The sequence below is a fragment of the Ornithorhynchus anatinus genome, chromosome 8 (assembly GCF_004115215.2).
Source record: "Ornithorhynchus anatinus isolate Pmale09 chromosome 8, mOrnAna1.pri.v4, whole genome shotgun sequence".
Classification (NCBI taxonomy): Eukaryota; Metazoa; Chordata; class Mammalia; order Monotremata; family Ornithorhynchidae; genus Ornithorhynchus; species Ornithorhynchus anatinus.
Window position 1 is genome coordinate 48,964,050 of NC_041735.1, and position 18,243 is coordinate 48,982,292.

The 18,243-nt window shown below is 42.9% G+C and overlaps 1 protein-coding gene across 4 annotated transcripts in view; it reads left to right on the forward strand.

Moving 5' to 3' along the window:
- The window catches only part of RBMS3 (RNA binding motif single stranded interacting protein 3), a 1,099,136-nt gene that overhangs the window by 580,675 nt on the left and 500,218 nt on the right, over positions 1 to 18,243 (forward strand). For 3 of the 4 annotated variants that reach the window (XM_029070947.1, XM_007671050.4, XM_007671051.4), the window contains one exon: positions 5,055 to 5,227. In XM_029070947.1, coding sequence (XP_028926780.1) covers positions 5,055 to 5,227 — 173 coding nt within the window. The remainder of the gene's footprint in view (positions 1 to 5,054; positions 5,228 to 18,243) is intronic. The other variant, XM_007671052.4, reaches the window with a different exon arrangement.

Consider the following 18,243-nt stretch of genomic DNA (forward strand, 5'->3'; position numbering starts at 1 on the left):
TTCAGTTCCCACATGGGGCTCACAGTCTCAATTCCCTTTTTATAGATGAGGTAACTGAGGCACAGAGAAGTTGTGACTTACCCAAGGTCACTTAGCAGACAGCTGGGATTCATAATAGTAATAATAATAATCATTGTACTTGTTTTAGAACCCAGATCCTCTGACTTTTTCCAGGCGTGGGCTCTTTCCAGCAGTCCACACTGCTTCTCTGCTTCTCTGATCAAGAAACATCCTGCCCCGGAATGTTTGGAACTAACCAAAGTGGTAGACTTTGGCAAAGAACCTCTTCTTGGGCTAAAGGTGGCTTTGAGAAGGGCTACATACATTTTCCTCAACTCCACCTGCATTCTAATCCTGGCTCTGACACTTGCCTTTCAATGTGACCTTGGGCAAATCACTTAATCTCTCTGTGCCTCAGTTTTCTCATCTGTAAAAATGGGATTTAGGCACCTGTTCTCCCTCCCTCTTAAGACTCTGAGCCCAATATGGATAAAGACTGATGTGATAATAATAATAATAATTATGGTGATATTTAAGTGCTTACTATATGCCAAGCCCAAAGTCACCCAGCAGACAAGTGGCAGAGCGGAATTAGAACCCATGACCTCTGACTCCCGAGCCTGTGCTCTTTGCACTAAGCCATGCTTTGTGTCAGCTTCAACACTTAGTACAAGGCTTATCGCAGGTAAAGGCTTAATAAATAGGTCAGATACTATTATTATTCACCAAATTAGAACCTCACTCTATCCTCTAGGCATTAGCCTAACTCAGTTGAGGAAATACTTTTTTAATCATATTTATGATGATGATGAAAATCATACAGATAGAGTTAAATGATCATCTGTTAATGATGATGATAGTATTTATGAATTGCTTACTATGTGCCAAGCACTTGGATGGATAAACAGTGGGGCCTAGGGGAAAGAGTACTATCCCAGAAGTCAGAGGACTTAGGTTCTAATCCGGGCTCTGCCAGACTATAAGCTTGTTGTAGATAGGGAACATGTCTACCAACTCTATCATTGTACTCTCTCTTGTGCTTAGCACAGCATTCTGCACAAAATAGGCACTCAGTAAACACGATTGGTTAATTGGCTTGCTGCTGTGTGACCTTGGGTAAGGTACTTCTCTGTGCCTCAGTTACTTCATTTGTAAAATGGGGATTGAGACTGTTAGCCCCACGTGGGGACACAGACTGTGTCTCACCTGATGATCTGATATCTACCCCTGCACTTAGTACAGTGTTTAGCACATAACATTTAACAAATACCACAGATGCAAGATAAACAGATTGGACTCAGTCCCTGCCCCACATGAGGCTCATGGTATATTCATTCATTCATTCAATCTCATTTATTTAGCGCTAACCGTGTGCAGAGCACTGTACTAAGCGGTAGGAAAGTACGATTCAGCAACAGATAGAGAAAATCCCTACCCAACAGCCGGCTCACTGTCTGGAATGTGATGGAAAGAGAGCAGGTATCCGAGTCCCATTTTACAGAGAGAAAACTGAGAAACAGAAAAATTAAGTGACTCACCCGAAGTCACACAGCAAGGAAAGTGGTGGAGCTGGGACTAGAATCCAGATAGCTTTCCTGACATTTCCACTAGTCCATGCTGCAGTGGATCTCAGGAACTTCTCTTAGTATGCACAGTACACAGCAGTAACTAGCACATAGTGTAGTTACTGTAGCTCTTTTTCTATTCACCAGGAGAGGGAGGGAGAAGAAGCCGGGCTCAGTGAAAATCATTCCGTAAGTGAGAGTGATCCAACGACGTAAAGAAGCTATATCCACAAAACAATGGATGGCTTGTGCACGTGTAGGTTAAATGATGCATGATTCAAGACGGGATTGCAGTTTGTATTCATCTTTTGATAAGAAAAGAGTCGGCATATCGGTCTCCTGGGAGATGCTATCCAGGACTTTCCCCTTGAGCGGATGAAAGAGTACAGTTTCAACTGAGTTAGAAATGAATAGAAACAGTCGAGGAGTCCGTCAGCTGAGCAGTCAGGCTGCATGGTAGATTGCAAGGCCACTCCAAAACCACCCGCCCAACTGGCTGCAGATACCGCCAAGGAGCCAGATGCTGCTAATAAAACTGACTAAAGCTTGGCAGCTGGGGCCTGTGATTCACATCCGAGGGGAATTGTATGGGAAAAATGTTTAACATTTCGTTTTGTATAAGAATTATGTTTTGAATCAGGAGATGAAATGTTTCAGGCCAGCCTACCACAAATTAAGTATGGCAGTGTTGGGATCTTGGTCACAGAAAAAGAATATATCCATTCTTGAATTAGAAGGCTAAAGCTGGAATTGGGTTTGTTGTTGGAGATATGAAATGGGCACCTCACCTGTCACTATTTCGTGTCATTATTCAGGGCAGGAGAATAGGGCACAAGCAGGCTTTATGTTCTTAGGGGTGTGGGGGTACAAAATGGAATGTTTGGGTCTTTAAACGAACTGTCTTAGGTAAAAGATTGGATGAGAAGCATACTTGGGGGGGGGGGGGGGTTGGAGTACACTTAAATAATGAAGAAGGAGCTGGTTGACTCGTTTTTCAAAAGTGAAAAATGAAGCATATTAACATGGTGCATGAAATTAATAGGCTGCTTAGAGTGGTCTACGGACTAGTTCATTTTCCTTTTATTGAAAGCAAAGTAGGAATCTTGAGAAATGAGTCCACTTACTTCCAATTATTGGAAAAACCAACAACATGCCATTTTGTCCTAATGGCCGCTTCCACTTCAAAGTGAAATTTCCAGGCTTCATTTCAGATTTGATTTTAGATTGGTAAAAGCATAGGAACCTCAATTTCTAGCTTCTCATCCAGTCTAGGTCAAAGTGTAAATTCTCGTCTGTCTTGTTTGATTTTCCCAAGACACTAGCCATACTTGATGAGGCAGACACGCAAGAACTCAAATTAGAGTTAGGGGTGCCTATCACTCATTTGTCCAATTGAGTTCCCAATTCTCCTCATCTCCTTTCTCACTTTCTCCAAAATTTTACAGTTTATCTTTCACTTGTGATCATCCCGAACAGATCGTGGCTCTTGTCTTTTGCACAATGTCACGATAGAAATGAAGGCAAAAAATGGTAGTGACCGAGATAGCGAAATGGTTTGACAAAAGCATGGGCCTGGATTCTAATGCTAGCTCAGCCCCTTGGTTGCTCTGTGATCGTGGGCAAGATGCTTCACTGTTCTGTGACTCAGTTTTCCTCATCTACAAAATGGAGATTAAATAACTGCTATACCTCCTATTTAGGGGCAAGGGATTGTGCCAAACCTGAAGGGATTGTGCCAAACCTGACTATCTTGTATCTACCCCAGTGTTTAGACGGTTCTCGGCCCTTAGCACTTAAATACTGCAATTATTAATATCTCTCTCAGTTCCCTAAGCACACAGTTGAACTGCATTTTGGTCCTCGGTTGTTCCGAACTCTGTACCCCCATGCAACTTTCCTGGGGCCTCCTCATGGCTTTTAACACTCAGTTTGAAAAATTCTAAAGCAGAGAAAGAAATACATCTTCATCTTTACCTCCCCCAACCTCCATGCATCTAGATTCTTATGGGGAGCATCGTGGCCCAGTGGAAAAAGCACGAGCCGGGGAGTCAGACATGGGTTCTAATCCAAGCTGTGCTACATTCCTGCTGTGTTATCTTGGGCAAATCACTGTGCCTTAGTTCCCTCATCTGTAAAATGGGGATTCGATACCTTGTTCACCCTCCTACTTAGACTGGGAGCCCCATGTGGGACCTGATTAAGTTGTATCTATTCCAGTGCTTAGTACCGTGCTTGGCACATAGAAAGCACTTAGCAAATGCCATAACTATTATTATTAGTTTGTCTAAAGTTGAATTTTTTTCAAAAAAAGTTCTTCAAACTAGCTATTTGATCGACCTAGACCTCCCAGATGAGGTAACTTTAGCTAATGAAATTTCAGATTAATAGTATTGGAAAGAACAGAGGGACTCCCACGTGGTTCCCTGATGGGATGCCATTGTGCTGATATGTTGAAGCATGAAGTAATAGTACAAGTTTTGCCAGATAATATATTAAAATAGTTCCTTAAGCCAGAATCTGATTTATTAAAAAACTTTCCATTTTTTCTAAGTACAGGCTGATCTCTTTTAAGTGTTAGTAGGGTCCCAGTATCTCTGGAGAATGTCCTTTAGGCTCATGTTTGGTGTATCTTTGTATGGACAATCCCCCTTTAGTGTATTGCTAGCATCTCCCTCTGCATATGTTCATTCTCACACCCTAACACACATTCACACACCTCCCCTCCAGACCCTGGGCCTCCTCGGGCCACGACTACTAGATAATCTTCCTCCGGGAGGGTTTGTAGATCAGGCGATAGATGAAAATTCCAGAATGAGGGCAACAGCAACAATGTAGGGAGCAAAATGGAGATGGGAATAGCATAACCAGACAAAGAGAACAGAGCTGAGGGTAGGATGGGTCACTCAGTCGGTCAGTGGAATTTACTGAGCGCTTACCGTGTGCAGAACACTCTACCAAGCACTTGGGAAAGTACAGCCGAACAGAGTTGGTAGCCATGTTCCTAGCCCACAGTGGGCTTACAGTCTAGAGGGGGAAATGGAAGGAGCTATAGGGGCAGGAGCAACGAAAAGTAAAACTAATGGTCTAGGGAAATGGAGTGATCTATCATTTTGCAGAGGGTCAGGGGTTTTCTCTTCATGCATAGGATAACGGGAACCTTTGGACGTACCTCAGGAAATGGATGGTGTGGAGGAAATCGAGGCCAAAGCATCACTTTGGCAGTAATGAGACTTGAAATGAAATTGAGCATCCTCCATAACTTCCACTCTTGGTTTTGTTAATTATGACTGAGGACTCTTGATACAACGTCATATCAAGCAAAGGAAAAACATTGAATGTTTAAGAGAAATAGAGCACGACCATCATGCGCTATGTGCACGATTGTGTTTGCGGGGAAGAATTTGCATTGTTTTAGAGTTCTGACGGCTCACGTACATGTGAGCTGGTCATAAGCTTTGTTTTTCCAGTAACGGCTCTTTTTGTTTCCAGCAGTCCTATGCACCAGCTCCCCATCCCATGGCTCCTCCCAGCCCCAGCACAAACAGCAGCAGCAACAACAGCAGCAACAACAGCAGCGGAGAACAGTTGAGTAAAACCAACTTGTACATTCGAGGCCTTCCACCCGGCACCACGGACCAGGACCTTATCAAGCTGTGCCAGCCGTAAGTGCAGTCCAAATGTTCGGGAACTAGCTTACAGAACGAAAGCTTGTTGGCAAGAATTCTACTTGACTTTGGGTGCAATTAACCCCGTAGTTCTTTCATCACAGCCTCCAGTCTCTGTCTAAGACTTCCCACAAGGAAGGATGTAATGGCTTAGGACAAATTCGTTGGGAGAAGAGAGCGTCTTGCCAGTTCATAAGGAAGAGGCCCCATTTGGAGAAAGAGGCATTTATTTTTGTCTTCTTTGATGTCCATGTAAACCTCAAGTGGGTGCATCCATTCCCTGTCTTGCCTAGCTGGAATTGGCCCTGATTCTGCTGGGGATTTTCAGCCACGTTGCAACCTGGAGCTATTGGCCGTAGTGGGGAGAGATTGGAAAAATGTGAACGGCAGAATGCATCTCTGAACCCCGATGAGTTCTTCCATCTTTTGAGCCTCAGTTATGATTGGGCCCTGCCCTGTCAGTGTGACAGAGAGATGATAATTCCAGCCTCTGTTTGAAGGCAGCTACAATTGGGATTCACTGACCCAATAGCCGTCCATCGTGGCTTCTGGGTAAAGATCGGGGATGTTTTACGTTAGTGTTGAGTCACGTTCAGATTTGTAGTGTTAATGAAAGAAGTTTGACATTCGAAGACCCTGAAGGGGAAATGATAATGATTCCCTAAGTTCTCTCTGACTATGTTTAGATGGTTATTTTTTGATTAAGTAAATAATTGCTCCATTTTTCTCTGTGTACCCTTTCTAATATTGTACATTTTTTCTGAAAAATTTTTGTTAGTTGTCCAACCACTCTCAACAAATGGAAGTGGAGACCTTAGTTTCTTTAGCTTGGTTCTGGATAAGAAAGTTGGAAAAATTAATCAAAGCCAGAAGTTATAGAAACTAATATACAACTTCACAACTTAAACCCGTTTGAGTGCATATATTGCACCCTAATTATGGAGACAGTTGAGTTAAAACTGGAATATCAAATCATACTTTAAACATTATCTTTATCTGCCTAATATTTTGGCTAAAATGGTATTTTGATATTGCAAAAACTACCTATTTTCAAAGATGATTTTGTTGAGTAATTATAGGAATTCATTGTTGACTCACTGTGGTCTTCCTATTAAAGAAAAATAAACTTGGATCACTTCAGGCGATTGGCTACTTTTCTATTGTATAAAGTTCCATTTTGATATCAGTTGGCGGTCCTTTTTGGGAAAGAGTGCGAGGGGAAATTTAAGTAGTTGAGCTATTGCCCGGAAATGGTCAGCAATCGGACTGTTTTAGAGCTTGGAGATCAATAATGAAAAGATCTATTGAGGTGTGTTCTTGAGAAATTTTTTAAATGCCAGATCTTATCTTGGCAAATTATACTAGAGTAGCGAATAAATGTGCATTTGGCAAGATTAGGGCCATTAGAGTATGACTGATGCCGCTAGGTTGAGAAGTGCCCTCTGAAATCCTTTGGTATGGCACCAAATAATGTGATTGATATTCCCCCTAACACCGAGAATAGCCTAAGTTCAGATTGCCCAGTAGAGAGAATGCCAGCTTCTTTTAAGAATCTTTGTGATTTTTCTTGTGGACTTTCTCACCATTTTAGAATCATCTTCTACCCTTGTGAGAGCTGGCCGGGCCCCAGCCAGACGTGGCTTGGTTGAAGGGGATGACCTATGTTTGAGGACAATAGTAATAGGAACCACATATCATTTTCCCGATCATGTTTTGTCTTTTGTCCATCTGATGCCTTGCTGCTTAAAGTGGGGATTGAATACTGATGGTTATTTCCCAAGAGTAAACAAAATTATAAAGCTTAAAATGCATTTAGGTTCTTTTTATTCTCAAGTATGTTCTTTTTTCTGAGAAGAGAGAACTACAATTGTGCTTAAATGAGTTTGCCTTCACCATGATTTGTTTTTCTCTTTGCTCCTTTGAAACTGCAAGCAGCTTCTGACGTTTAGGGTAAATCGTCTGGTTTGCTAATATTTAGAATGATGTTAAGAAAAAGCACATAAGTCTAGCTAGAGCGGGCACAGACGTGTTAAATCATTTTGCATTAGCATGCAGTATTCATATTAATACTAATGAAGAGCAAGAACACTGTATTGAAGAAGAGATGAAATTATTTCTCAGTGTATAATCCAGGAGCAAAGGGATGCCAGCTGGATTTGTATCATCCCTTTGCAATCCATATTAAATGGGACCATTAACATTTATCATCAGTGATCTTAAGACAGAATTACAAGGAAGATGAAAGAGTAAAGAAATGATAGGAAACTAACAGACGAGAAAGTTGGTGCCGAGTGGGACCTCTGGAAAATATCCTCGAATAATTAAATATACCAACGTTTAGAAGAAAATAAAATAGAGAGTAGCTTTAGTTTGCCACCGAGTTGGTGGTGAGTTTGAGGTCCTTTGTGTTTACAAGTGGCCGAGCCTCTGCCGGAACAATCCAAAAGCTCCTTACCCGGTCCTGTGCCATTTGCGGGACGGGTTGGCTTAGCAGAAAGAGCCCGGGACTTGTAGTCAGGAGCCCGGCCTCTAATCCCAGCCCAGCCACTTACCAGCAGGGTGACCTTGGGTAAGTCACTTATCTTCTTTAAGCCTCAGATTCATAATCAGTAAAATGGGTGTGAAATACCTGTCTCCCTCTCTCTCTCACACACCATAATAATAATGTTGGTATTTGTTAAGCTCTTACTATGTGCCGAGCACCGTTCTCAGAACTGGGGTAGATACAGGGTAATCAGGTTGTCCCACGTGAGGCTCACAGTCTTAATCCCCATTTTCCAGATGAGGTAACTGCAGAGAAGTGAAGTGACTTGACCAAAGTCACACAGCTGACAGGACCCCATGTGGGGTGGGGAATATGTTCATCTGATTATTTAGCACATTCTTTAGCACATAGTAGACACTAAATAAATACCATCATCATCGTTATTATTATGGGCCTATCCTCCATTTTAAAATAAACCCGAGACCCCCGTGGCAGATCGATTAAATTGACCTGCAAAAGTGCAGATAGAGTGATGTTAACTGTGGTATTTGTTAAGCGCTTACTATGTGTCAAACACTGTACTAACCACTGAGGTAGAGACAAGATTAGAGAAGCAGCATGGCTCAGTGAAAAGAGCCCGGCCTTGAGAGAGGTCATGGGTTGTAATTCCGGCTCCGCCGCTTGTCAGCTGTGTGACTTGGGGCAAGTCACTTCACTTCTCTGTTCCTCAGTTACCTCATGTGGTAAATGGGGATTAAGACTGTGAGCCCCACGTGGAACAACCTAATGACCTTGTGTCCCAGAGCTTAGAACAGTGCTTGGCACGTAGTAAGCGCTTAGCAAGTACCATTCTTCTTATTATAATCAGGCCCCACATGGAAGAACGGATATTGAATTTCCATTTCACAGAGAAGTGGCACAGAGAAGTGAAGTGACTTGCCTGTGGTCACACAGCAGGCAAGCGGCAGAGCTGGCATTAGAACCCAGGTCCTCTGACTCCCAGGCCCGGGCCCTTTCCACTAAGTCATGCTTCTTCTCTAGAATGCCTTTCATCTGGCTTCCAGCTCAGTGCTCTGTCCCAGGCATGTCGACAATCGGCTCTGAATAGTAGAACTCATGCTGCAGCTGAAATGACAAATGGGAAGTAGGTGTCCGATTAATATATTTAGCCTCTACTTTTGTGTGTTTTTGTGGGAGCCCTGCGAGTGGATGGAATGCCCACCTCCTTGAAGAGGAGTGAGAGGTGGAAATGACTAGTTGAGGGAAGCGCTACATATTCCGAGGGCAAAATAGACTCTTTTGTGGGCTAAGGATTTCTGGAAATCCCTTGCAAGGCGGAACCTTCCGCTGGACACATTTCCTTCCGTGTTATTAATTTCATTTATTAGATCTTTTCAAATGTGCCTTCAGGGTAGCCTTAATGTTTCCGTTTTCAACGTACCTAAGAATTTTAACATAATTTAATTCCCAAGCAGTGAAATCCCATTTGCGATGCGCGTTAAACCTTTCAGCTCAGGAGTCCAACTTTGTGTACAGGGTTTGTTTAGGTTTTTCATAAACCCTAGGAAGTTTCATACCATTTAACTAGGTCATCTGTAGTTGTTTGTGTTTATAAAGAGGGATATCACAGCTTGTACTCAAGCAACGATGGAGAGTGTTGATCCCCTAACTCCTAGGAGAGGAAGGCTCTTGGCCAACCGCACACACGTTTCCAATTATGGCCAAGGGAAGCATGATGCCTGCAGCCAGGCTGAAGGGCTGCCAGCGGTCCGAACACGTCAGGACCCCGATTTCAGGGGCCCCGAAGTTTCAGTCGATGGATGGTACTGATCGAGCGCCGACCGTGTGCAGAGCGCCATACTGAGTAACTTGGGAGAGTACAATATCACAGACACATTCCCTGCCCACGGCAAGCGTAGAGCCTGGGGGGAGACAGGCAATATAAATAAATCAATTACGGATATGTACATGAGTGCTGCGGCGCTGGGAAGGGGGATGAATAAAAGGAGCAAGTCAGGGCATAGATCCGCTTGTAGCGTCTCTCTGGAAACGTCCCCATGTCTCCATTCCAACCCTGGAAGTCTTCGATTAGATTCCGAGCACCATTTGAACGTTTAGCCCAGGAGGACAGCCTCTTACTTTTATTTTATTTTGTTAATGAGATGTACGTCACCTTGATTCTATTTATTTGCTATCGTTTTAATGAGATATTCTTTCCCTTTGATTCTGTTTATTGCTATTGTTCTTGTCTGCCCGTCTCCCCGATTAGACTGTAAGCCCGTCAGAGGGCTGGGACCGTCCCTTTCTGTTACCGATTTGTACATTCCAAGCGCTTAGTACAGTGCTCTGCACATAGTAAGTGCTCAATAAATACTATTGAAAGAATGAATGAAAAGCAAGGGATGACGAAGACTGTGCACTTGTGCTGGAGAGCATGAGGGTCTCTGCCTGAGCTAATCTTCCTGTCTTTTACACTTTCCCACTCTTCTGGATATATCTTTATGTAACGTGTACTGCAGAGCGGAGCGAAGGCAGGAAGCTAGAGTGCCGTGTGTGCTCTGAGTGCAGAGTCCATTACACGCGTTGCCAGACAGTTTTGACAAATGTACCGACACAATCAAAGCTTTTATCAATTTAAGAGTAACCCTGTCACAGCAATCTGTCAAACTATTCAGATACAACTAAAGGAAAGCAAGTCATCATGTACTCTGCTATAACCGAGAAAATAAGAAAAATGTGGCAGGAAGGTTTTTGAGCACTCTTTTTGCTGAACGGCCGTGGGTTCAAAAATTCCTTCTAACAAGGTTGCAGAAAAGTAACTTAAAGCGTCTTTCCGCAGTAGAGCTTCAAATTACAAGGCTGATTTGGAGACTCCATAAATCTGCTCAGTAACAGGTGTGACTGGGAAAAGAATCTTAGAGTTTGTGAACGGTGTTTGTGTCTTTCATTCTTTTTTATTTGATGGAATTTAAACGAGACAGCTGCTTAAGACTGACCCTAGACATGTTTAACGTGTTTAGGCTCGGCATTGAAAATCTATCCCTATCAAATAACTTATAATTTAATTTGTTATGAAATGGGAAATCTCAGGCTGGCGTGCATTCTGCTTCCTCCTCAGCAAACTTGAAAGCTGTCGGGAGGGAAAATGTGAGGAGTGGATAAGATGCGCAGGGGTTAAGTTGCCTGACCTGAGAAGCAGTGTGGTTTAGCGGGGAGAGCACGGGCCTGGGAGTCAGAGGCCCCTGCTCTGCCTCCTACTGGCTGTGGGACTATGGGTAAGTCATTTAACAGCTCCCTGCCTCAGTTTTCCCATTTGTAAAGTTGGGACAAAAATGGGATTTCCTTCCCTCTTAGACTTGGCAATTCATAGGTATCATGTCTGACCTGATTATCTTCTACCTACCCTAGGGCTTAGTACAGTACTTGACACATAGTAAACACTTAACATTATTATTATTGATCATCATCTTCTTCTTCTCTTTCTTCCTCTTCTTCTCCTCCCCCCTTTCTCCTGCTCTTCTTCTTCTCCTCCTCTCCCTTTCCTTCCCTCTCCTTCTACCCCCTCTTCTTGTCATCCCCCTTCTCCTCCTCCTCTTTCTTCTCTTTCTTCTCCTCATCCTCCTTCTCCCTCCCCCCTCTTTTTACTTCTCTGCCTCCTCCTCCTCCTTCTTCTCCTTCTTCTCCTTCCTGCCTTTCTTGTCCTTCTTCTCCTCCTCTTCCACTTTTCCCTTCCCCTCCTTCCTCTCCCTTTTTCTCCTTCTCCCCCTCTCCTTTTCCTTCCCTCTCCTGCTCCTTCCTCCCCCTTCTCGTCTTTCTCCTCCTCTTCCTTCCCCTCCTCCTCTTTCCCTTCCTTCTCTTTCTCCTTCTCCTCCTCCTCGTCCTCCTCCTATGGTGTGGGATAGACACCAAATATCTACTTCAGCACCTAAAACAGAGTAACTGTGACTGTTTCTCCCATCGTTTCCCATGTTGTGGAACTAGCTGCTTCCTAGTGGGCATTCCTCCTTACAGGGAATTTTTGTGAGACTCTAGAGCCAAAATCCTTTGACTTCCTGGGATCGAAACCAGCTTTGCCTGTTCCTGGCAAATCAAGTGTCCTCTCCTACCTTGAATTCTCCATCTGTGAGGATGGAGATAATGATGCCTGCAGTGATCCCTTTCCCACACAGCAGTTGAACATCCTGACACTTTTCTCCTTCATAGTCACTCCCTGGTAATTTGGCTTGGGGAAGGAGCGTTAACTCTTCCAGGCCACTCGAGCACCCTTTAATAAGTTTCTTCATGTTGTAAGTATCTCTGTATTTTTGCCTGTGAAAGCCACTTAAAGCCAGTCGGTGATGAATTTATTTCGAGCTGTACTGGTTGATGGACCAAAGTCATCCGTTGCCACGAATATAGAATTTTTAGAAAGGAGCACTCAGGAGCAATAAAAAGCATCAATTTGAATGATCATAGCATTGATATTGGAATAATCTAACTCATTAAAACCCTATGTGGCAAGCTGCCCTATTCATTCCTGTTGAATGTTGGAAGCATTTTGAAAACGTGCGACCTTCAAGACAAAATCTGAGCCAGCACTGTAAATTTACTTCACGTAAAGGGATGCGATTGCAACAGTTTTGCTTTACTTTTCAAAAAGCCTCAATCCCCCTATAGACTGTAGGCTCGTTGTGGGCAGCAAACGTGTTGCTTGTAGTGTACTCTCCCAAGTGCTCAGAACAGTACTCCGCACATAGTAAGCAGTCGATAAATAGCTATACTATAAATAGCCAAAGTATATATATTGCATACTCTAGATAGCTATATTTATGTATCAATAAATAGTGCACGAGTACTATTCAGATATATAAGAAAAGAGAGTTACAGATATGAGGCTAGCGATTTTCGCTTTAGGTGGATTCAACCCACAAGTCTTTAGAACCGTTTTGGAGACTAAATACTCATTTTTATCTCAAAAACTATTGTGGTTTCAAAGATGAAAATGAAGCTTTGTGACTACTTAATCAGAGTCTGTTTTCTGAGTTTAATGATATCCAAAAAAGCATAGCAGTGCATCTGGTGTATGTAGAACTGGTCATGCAGGGATTCTTCATGGAATTAGTGGCACCATGTACCATTTTCATGGGGCTGATGAAAGTCTCCCGTCTCTCACTGACTGGCTGAAATTTTGCCTCCGATATCCAGATCTACAGTTACAGAGTTTCAGACACTTCTGAGGCTATGTATTTTAGTTGCTGAGTAGTGGAGGAGAATGGCCTAATTCAGCAGTCGGTCACCTCTAGGAACACATTCAGGGCCAGGGTGATCTCTGGGCCTACAGGCGCTGGACGGGTTTTGCTCCCCACTCCACCCAACACCCTGGGGTTCCATTGGCCCCTGGTGAGAGTCTAATGATATTAACAGAGAGGAAAATAGCATGAGAGGAATGAAGTGTGCAAGTTGGAGTGTAGTGGGTTAAGAGAGTGGATAAGTAGGATGAAGATAGTTGCTTGAGTGTCAGTAATCAGGAGTTTCTCTGATTGATGCGGAGAGAAATGGGTAGTGATTGGAGATATTTGGGGGATGGGGAAATGAGTGTAGAATGATATTTTTGAAAAATGATCTGGGTGGCATTGTTAGCTTCTTGAGGGTGGGAATTGGATCTACCAATTATACTGTACTCCCTTAACTATTTAGTACAGTGCTCTGCACACAGTAAAGTCTCAATAAGTAGCATTGATCGACTGTTTCATTGAAATCCAAACTGGAGAGGGGACACGCTGGAGTCAGGGAAACCGTGGAGGAGGCTGATGCAATAGTCGAGGCGGGATGTGACCAATGCCTGGGCCAGGATAGAGACCATTTGGAGGTGGGGTATATCCTGGAAATGTGGAGGAAAGACTATAATGGGATTTAGTGAGATTTAATACGGAGATTGAAAGAGAGCAGAAATCAAGGATAATGCAGAGATGGGAAGGTTGATGATGGTGTCATTTGTGATGGAAATTTTAGTTATGGGGAGAGCGGAACTAGAAAAACACTCCCTCACCTTGCCTCCTCCTTCAACAACCCAACCCACGTGCTTCACTTCTCTGGTGCTAGCCTTCTCACTCTTCCTCCATCTCACCTGCCTCAATGCCGACCCCTGACCCACGTCCTGCCTCTGGCCTGAAACGCCCTCCCTCCTCAAATCTGCCAGATACAATCTGCCAGACAATGACTCTCCCCCTCTTTCAAAGCCTTACTGAAGGGACATCTCCTCCGAGAAGCCTTCCCAGACTAAGCCCCACTTTTTCTCATCTCCCACTCCCTTCTGCTTCGCCCTGACCTGCTCCCTTTGCTCTTCCCTCCCAACCCTGACCCCCACAGCACTTATGTATATTCCTGTAATTTTATTTATCTGTACCGATGTCTGTCTCCCCGCCTCTAGACTGTGAGCTCATTGTAGCTCACTGTTTATTGTTGTATTGTACTTTACCAAGCGCTTAGTATAGTGCTGTGCACGCAGTAAGTACTTAATAAATATGATAATAATGTTGGTATTTGTTAAGCACTTTCTATGTGCAGAACACTATTCTAAGCGCTGGGGTAGACACAGGGGAATCAGGTTGTCCCACGTGGGGCTCAGAGTCTTAATCCCCATTTTCCAGGTGAGGTAACTGAGGCACAGAGAAGTTAAGTGACTTGCCCATAGTCACACAGCTGTCAGGTGGCAGAGTTGGGATTCGAACTCATGACCCCTGATTCCAAAGCCCAGGCTCTTTCCACTGAGCCACGCTGCTTAATGATTGAATGAATGAATGAGTTTATTCATTCCTTGAACTCTCAAGCTTTTGTTAACCCTGCAGTGAATAGTATTCTAATCTTCCTGTTGCCTAATGATAAGTCATTTAAATTCATTAGCTGGGCTTGCTGAAATGCTCTGCCGGAATTTTGTTCAAAAGAAAAGTTAGAATTTGCTGATACATCCAGCTCAGTTGATAGAATAAGCACTGTGCTTTTAAAAAAAATATAAAGTATAAATAGATATGAAATTACGACTCCTTAGATGCAAAGAAAACTAAAGTAGGTTAAGGCAGATGCTCCTGAGCCTCCACTCATCTGAAAGCATTCATTCATTCGGTAGTATTTATTGAACGCTTACTATGTGCAGAGCAGTGTACTAAGTGCTTGGAATGGACAATTCGGTAGCAGATAGAGACAATCCCTGCCTAAGGACGGACTCACAGTCTAAACAGGGGAGACAGCAAAGCAAAGCAGAACAAAACAAGACGACATCATCAAGATAAATAGAATCGAGGAGATATACACCTCATTGACAAAATAAATAGGGTAATAAATAATATATACAAAGCAGTGATCGTATTTACTCACATAATTGTCTTCACTTCATGATTCTCCCTCTCCCTCCCGGATTTTTGCAAGCAAAGATAGAGGCTTGGTTTAGGAAGAATAGAGGACTCAGAATGGCCGAACGCTATGGGGACTCATGCCGGGAAGAGAAAAGGTCATATGGGCTCAGGTCAGACTTGGAGGGGTTAATTAATTGAATGCTCATTATTTTCAGAGTGTGGTACAGTGCAATAGAAACAAAAGGTCATAGTCTTGAGTGCCCCATTACCTTTGTCTTCCCCTATCTTTTCTGCCTACTTTTTTTCTCCTCCTCCAATTTCTTTGGTGCCCCTTTAGTGCCAGATGTAATTTTACATGACCCTGTTTAATAGCCCTTTTCCTGTTTTGGGGGGTTACAGAAAGTGGGGAAATTATGTGAGTACATTTGACAGTTCATTTTTATTATGAATTTTTTTGAGCTTTTCTGAGGTGCAAATGGATATCTTGCATCAGGTCAGAGCAGAATGTTATTAAAATTTTAAAAGAAACTATTACTGTGGTTTCTCCAGTAAAATCTAATGCAATATGAAAAATGTTTAGCAGACCTCAGATGGCCAAATTGTTATTTGTGTGACATGAAACTTCTAGAGGTTAGGGAAAAAAAAAACTGTCTCTGATAATTCCTAATAGTGTAGCATCCCAAAATGCATTCTGAGTCGTTTGTGTCGAAAGCTGTTTTACCTCTCACAGTATTTGTATCTTTCTGTTAGTTTTGAGAGACAGATTTGGTAAATGCCATTTTTTCACCAATGAAACAATATCACATCTCCTAGGTTCTGCTTGGATTGCTCCCTGGAAATCCAGCGCGTCTGCCTTTTTGCACACACCCTGGTCCACGTAGGAGAATTGGAAATTAATCACGAGTGTAGAAAGGTACATTATAATAGCATTAGTGTGTGTTTTACTGTGCAATATTAATGCAAGTATGCACCTTGAAATGAATGCAGTCCTCTCGCCTCAAACCATACTAAATTTCACATTTTAGTTTTGACTTGATGGATTGGATGTCATAGTTAAAAAAAACAGTTTTCCTCTTTTGTAGTTTTAGCTAATTTGTGTGCATTGTTAAAGTCACTACTATTTTTATGGTGTAGCTTCTGGGTTTTTATTGCTGAATCCATAGTTTGAGAGTGATTTCAGGCTGAATTATTTTTGGAAAACTTTATTTTGCTGTAGACTGCTGTTCTAAGAAGGCAGTCAGCAGTCTAATTTAATAACCCTTGAGCATCCTACAAACCATTCTCTTCTACTAGTCATTTTTTTGGAAGCTTTTTTTTCTTAACCTAAGGGATGGAAATAAGCTCGTTGTGGGCAGGGAACGTGTCTATCAACTCTGTTGTATTATGCAAGCATTTAATACAGTGCTCTGCACACAGTATGCATTCAGTAAATACCATTGCGGATAAAATAAGCTTAGTACCCACTTAGCAAAATGATAAATCCACCTCTACCTTATAGGCCTGAGCGATCAGGCTGAGAGACCAGACTTGAGAGAGGAAGGGAGTGGCGTAAGGCAGTCAGTCAATCAGTCATACATATTGAGCACTTACTGTGTGCAGAGCATTCTACTAAGCACTTGGGAGAGCACAACAGAGTTGGTAGAGATGTCCTCTGCCCACAGTGAGCTAATTTCGGGAGAGCTGGCCGCAGCCAGCAGAAACCTGATCCTGGAGTCGTTGTGGCTGTAAAAGAGGACGTCCGGAGGAGGCAGTTCGAGTCCGATGGCGATAGAAGTGAGGCTAACTGGACCTGGAGAGGTGAGACAGGAACCCAAAAAAATAGAAGGGGAAAAAATGAAATAACAGTAAGAGGAGTAAGGAAAGCCTAAATCTTATTTTATTCTTTTCCCCTGTTTTGTCATAAACGTGCAGCAAATGTTACCTTTCAAATGGGGAAACTAAGACTTTAGAATACTGTCAAACCAGAATACTGTTTTTCCAGTCATTCATTTATTCATTCAGTTGTATTTATTGAGCGCTTACTGTATGCAAGGCACTTCTGAGCGCTTGGAAAGTACCATTTGGCAACAAATAGAGACAGTCCCTACCCAACAGTGGGCTAAAGAATATCTCAAATTTGGGATCATCCTTATAAATCCAAATCAGAGACAAGGCGGGCTGATCTGTGTATTGAATATGTCTATTGAGGGAGCAACAGCAAATGGACAGATAGATTAAGCCCGTCGATTAGACTGTGGGCCCGTCATTGAACAGGAATTGTCTCTATCTTTTGCCGGATTGTACATTCCAAGTGCTTAGTACAGTGCTCTGCACATAGTAAGCGCTCACTAAATACTATTGAATTAAGGTTTCTGAGTTCCATTTATTATTTGGTCCTCACATTTGAGAAAAAAAGTCATGACCTACATAGTTTACCAAAGTGTTCTCCTTAAAGTAGAGTCTCACAAAATATCATTGCTTTTACTACTACTATGAGAGTTTTTTTCTCTCCGATCTTTACAAATATAATTGGCATCTTCTGTCTGGATCGTGATTTAAGCATCAACTTAGAGACAAGGGATTGGACTAGATGAGTGCTTCTCAACTTTATTAGAGTCTCTTCAGCCTAGACAGCCTCAAATACCAGGTCAGCTACTGGATTCCAACTTCTTTGGGGACTGGGGGAAATAGAATCTTTTATAAAGGTTGACCCAACCTCCACTTGACCAGATGCGTCATGACAATTCCAGAATTGTCAAGTTGTTGTGACTCAGCCCGGCTCTCCTTTGCTCCCGGGCCATCAGTGGATCTCCTTCAGATCCCCTCTAGACTGTAAACTCACTGAGGGCAGGGATCGTGTCTGCTAATTCTGTTGTATTGTACTCTCCCATGTGCTTAGTACAGTGTGCTGCAAATAGTAAGCGCTCAGTAAACACCATTGGATGAGAAGCAGCGTGGCTCAATGGAAAGAGCATGGGCTTTGGAGTCAGAGGTCATGAGTTTGAATCCCAGATCTGCCACTTGTCAGCTGTGTGACTGTGCGCAAGTCACTTAACTTCTCTGTGCCTCAGTTACCTCATCTGTAAAATGGGGATTAAGACTCTGAGCCCCACGTGGGACAACCTGATTCCCCTGTGTCTACCCCAGCGCTTAGAACAGTGCTCTGCACATAGTAAGTGCTTAACAAATACCAAATACCAACATTGACCGGTCAGTGC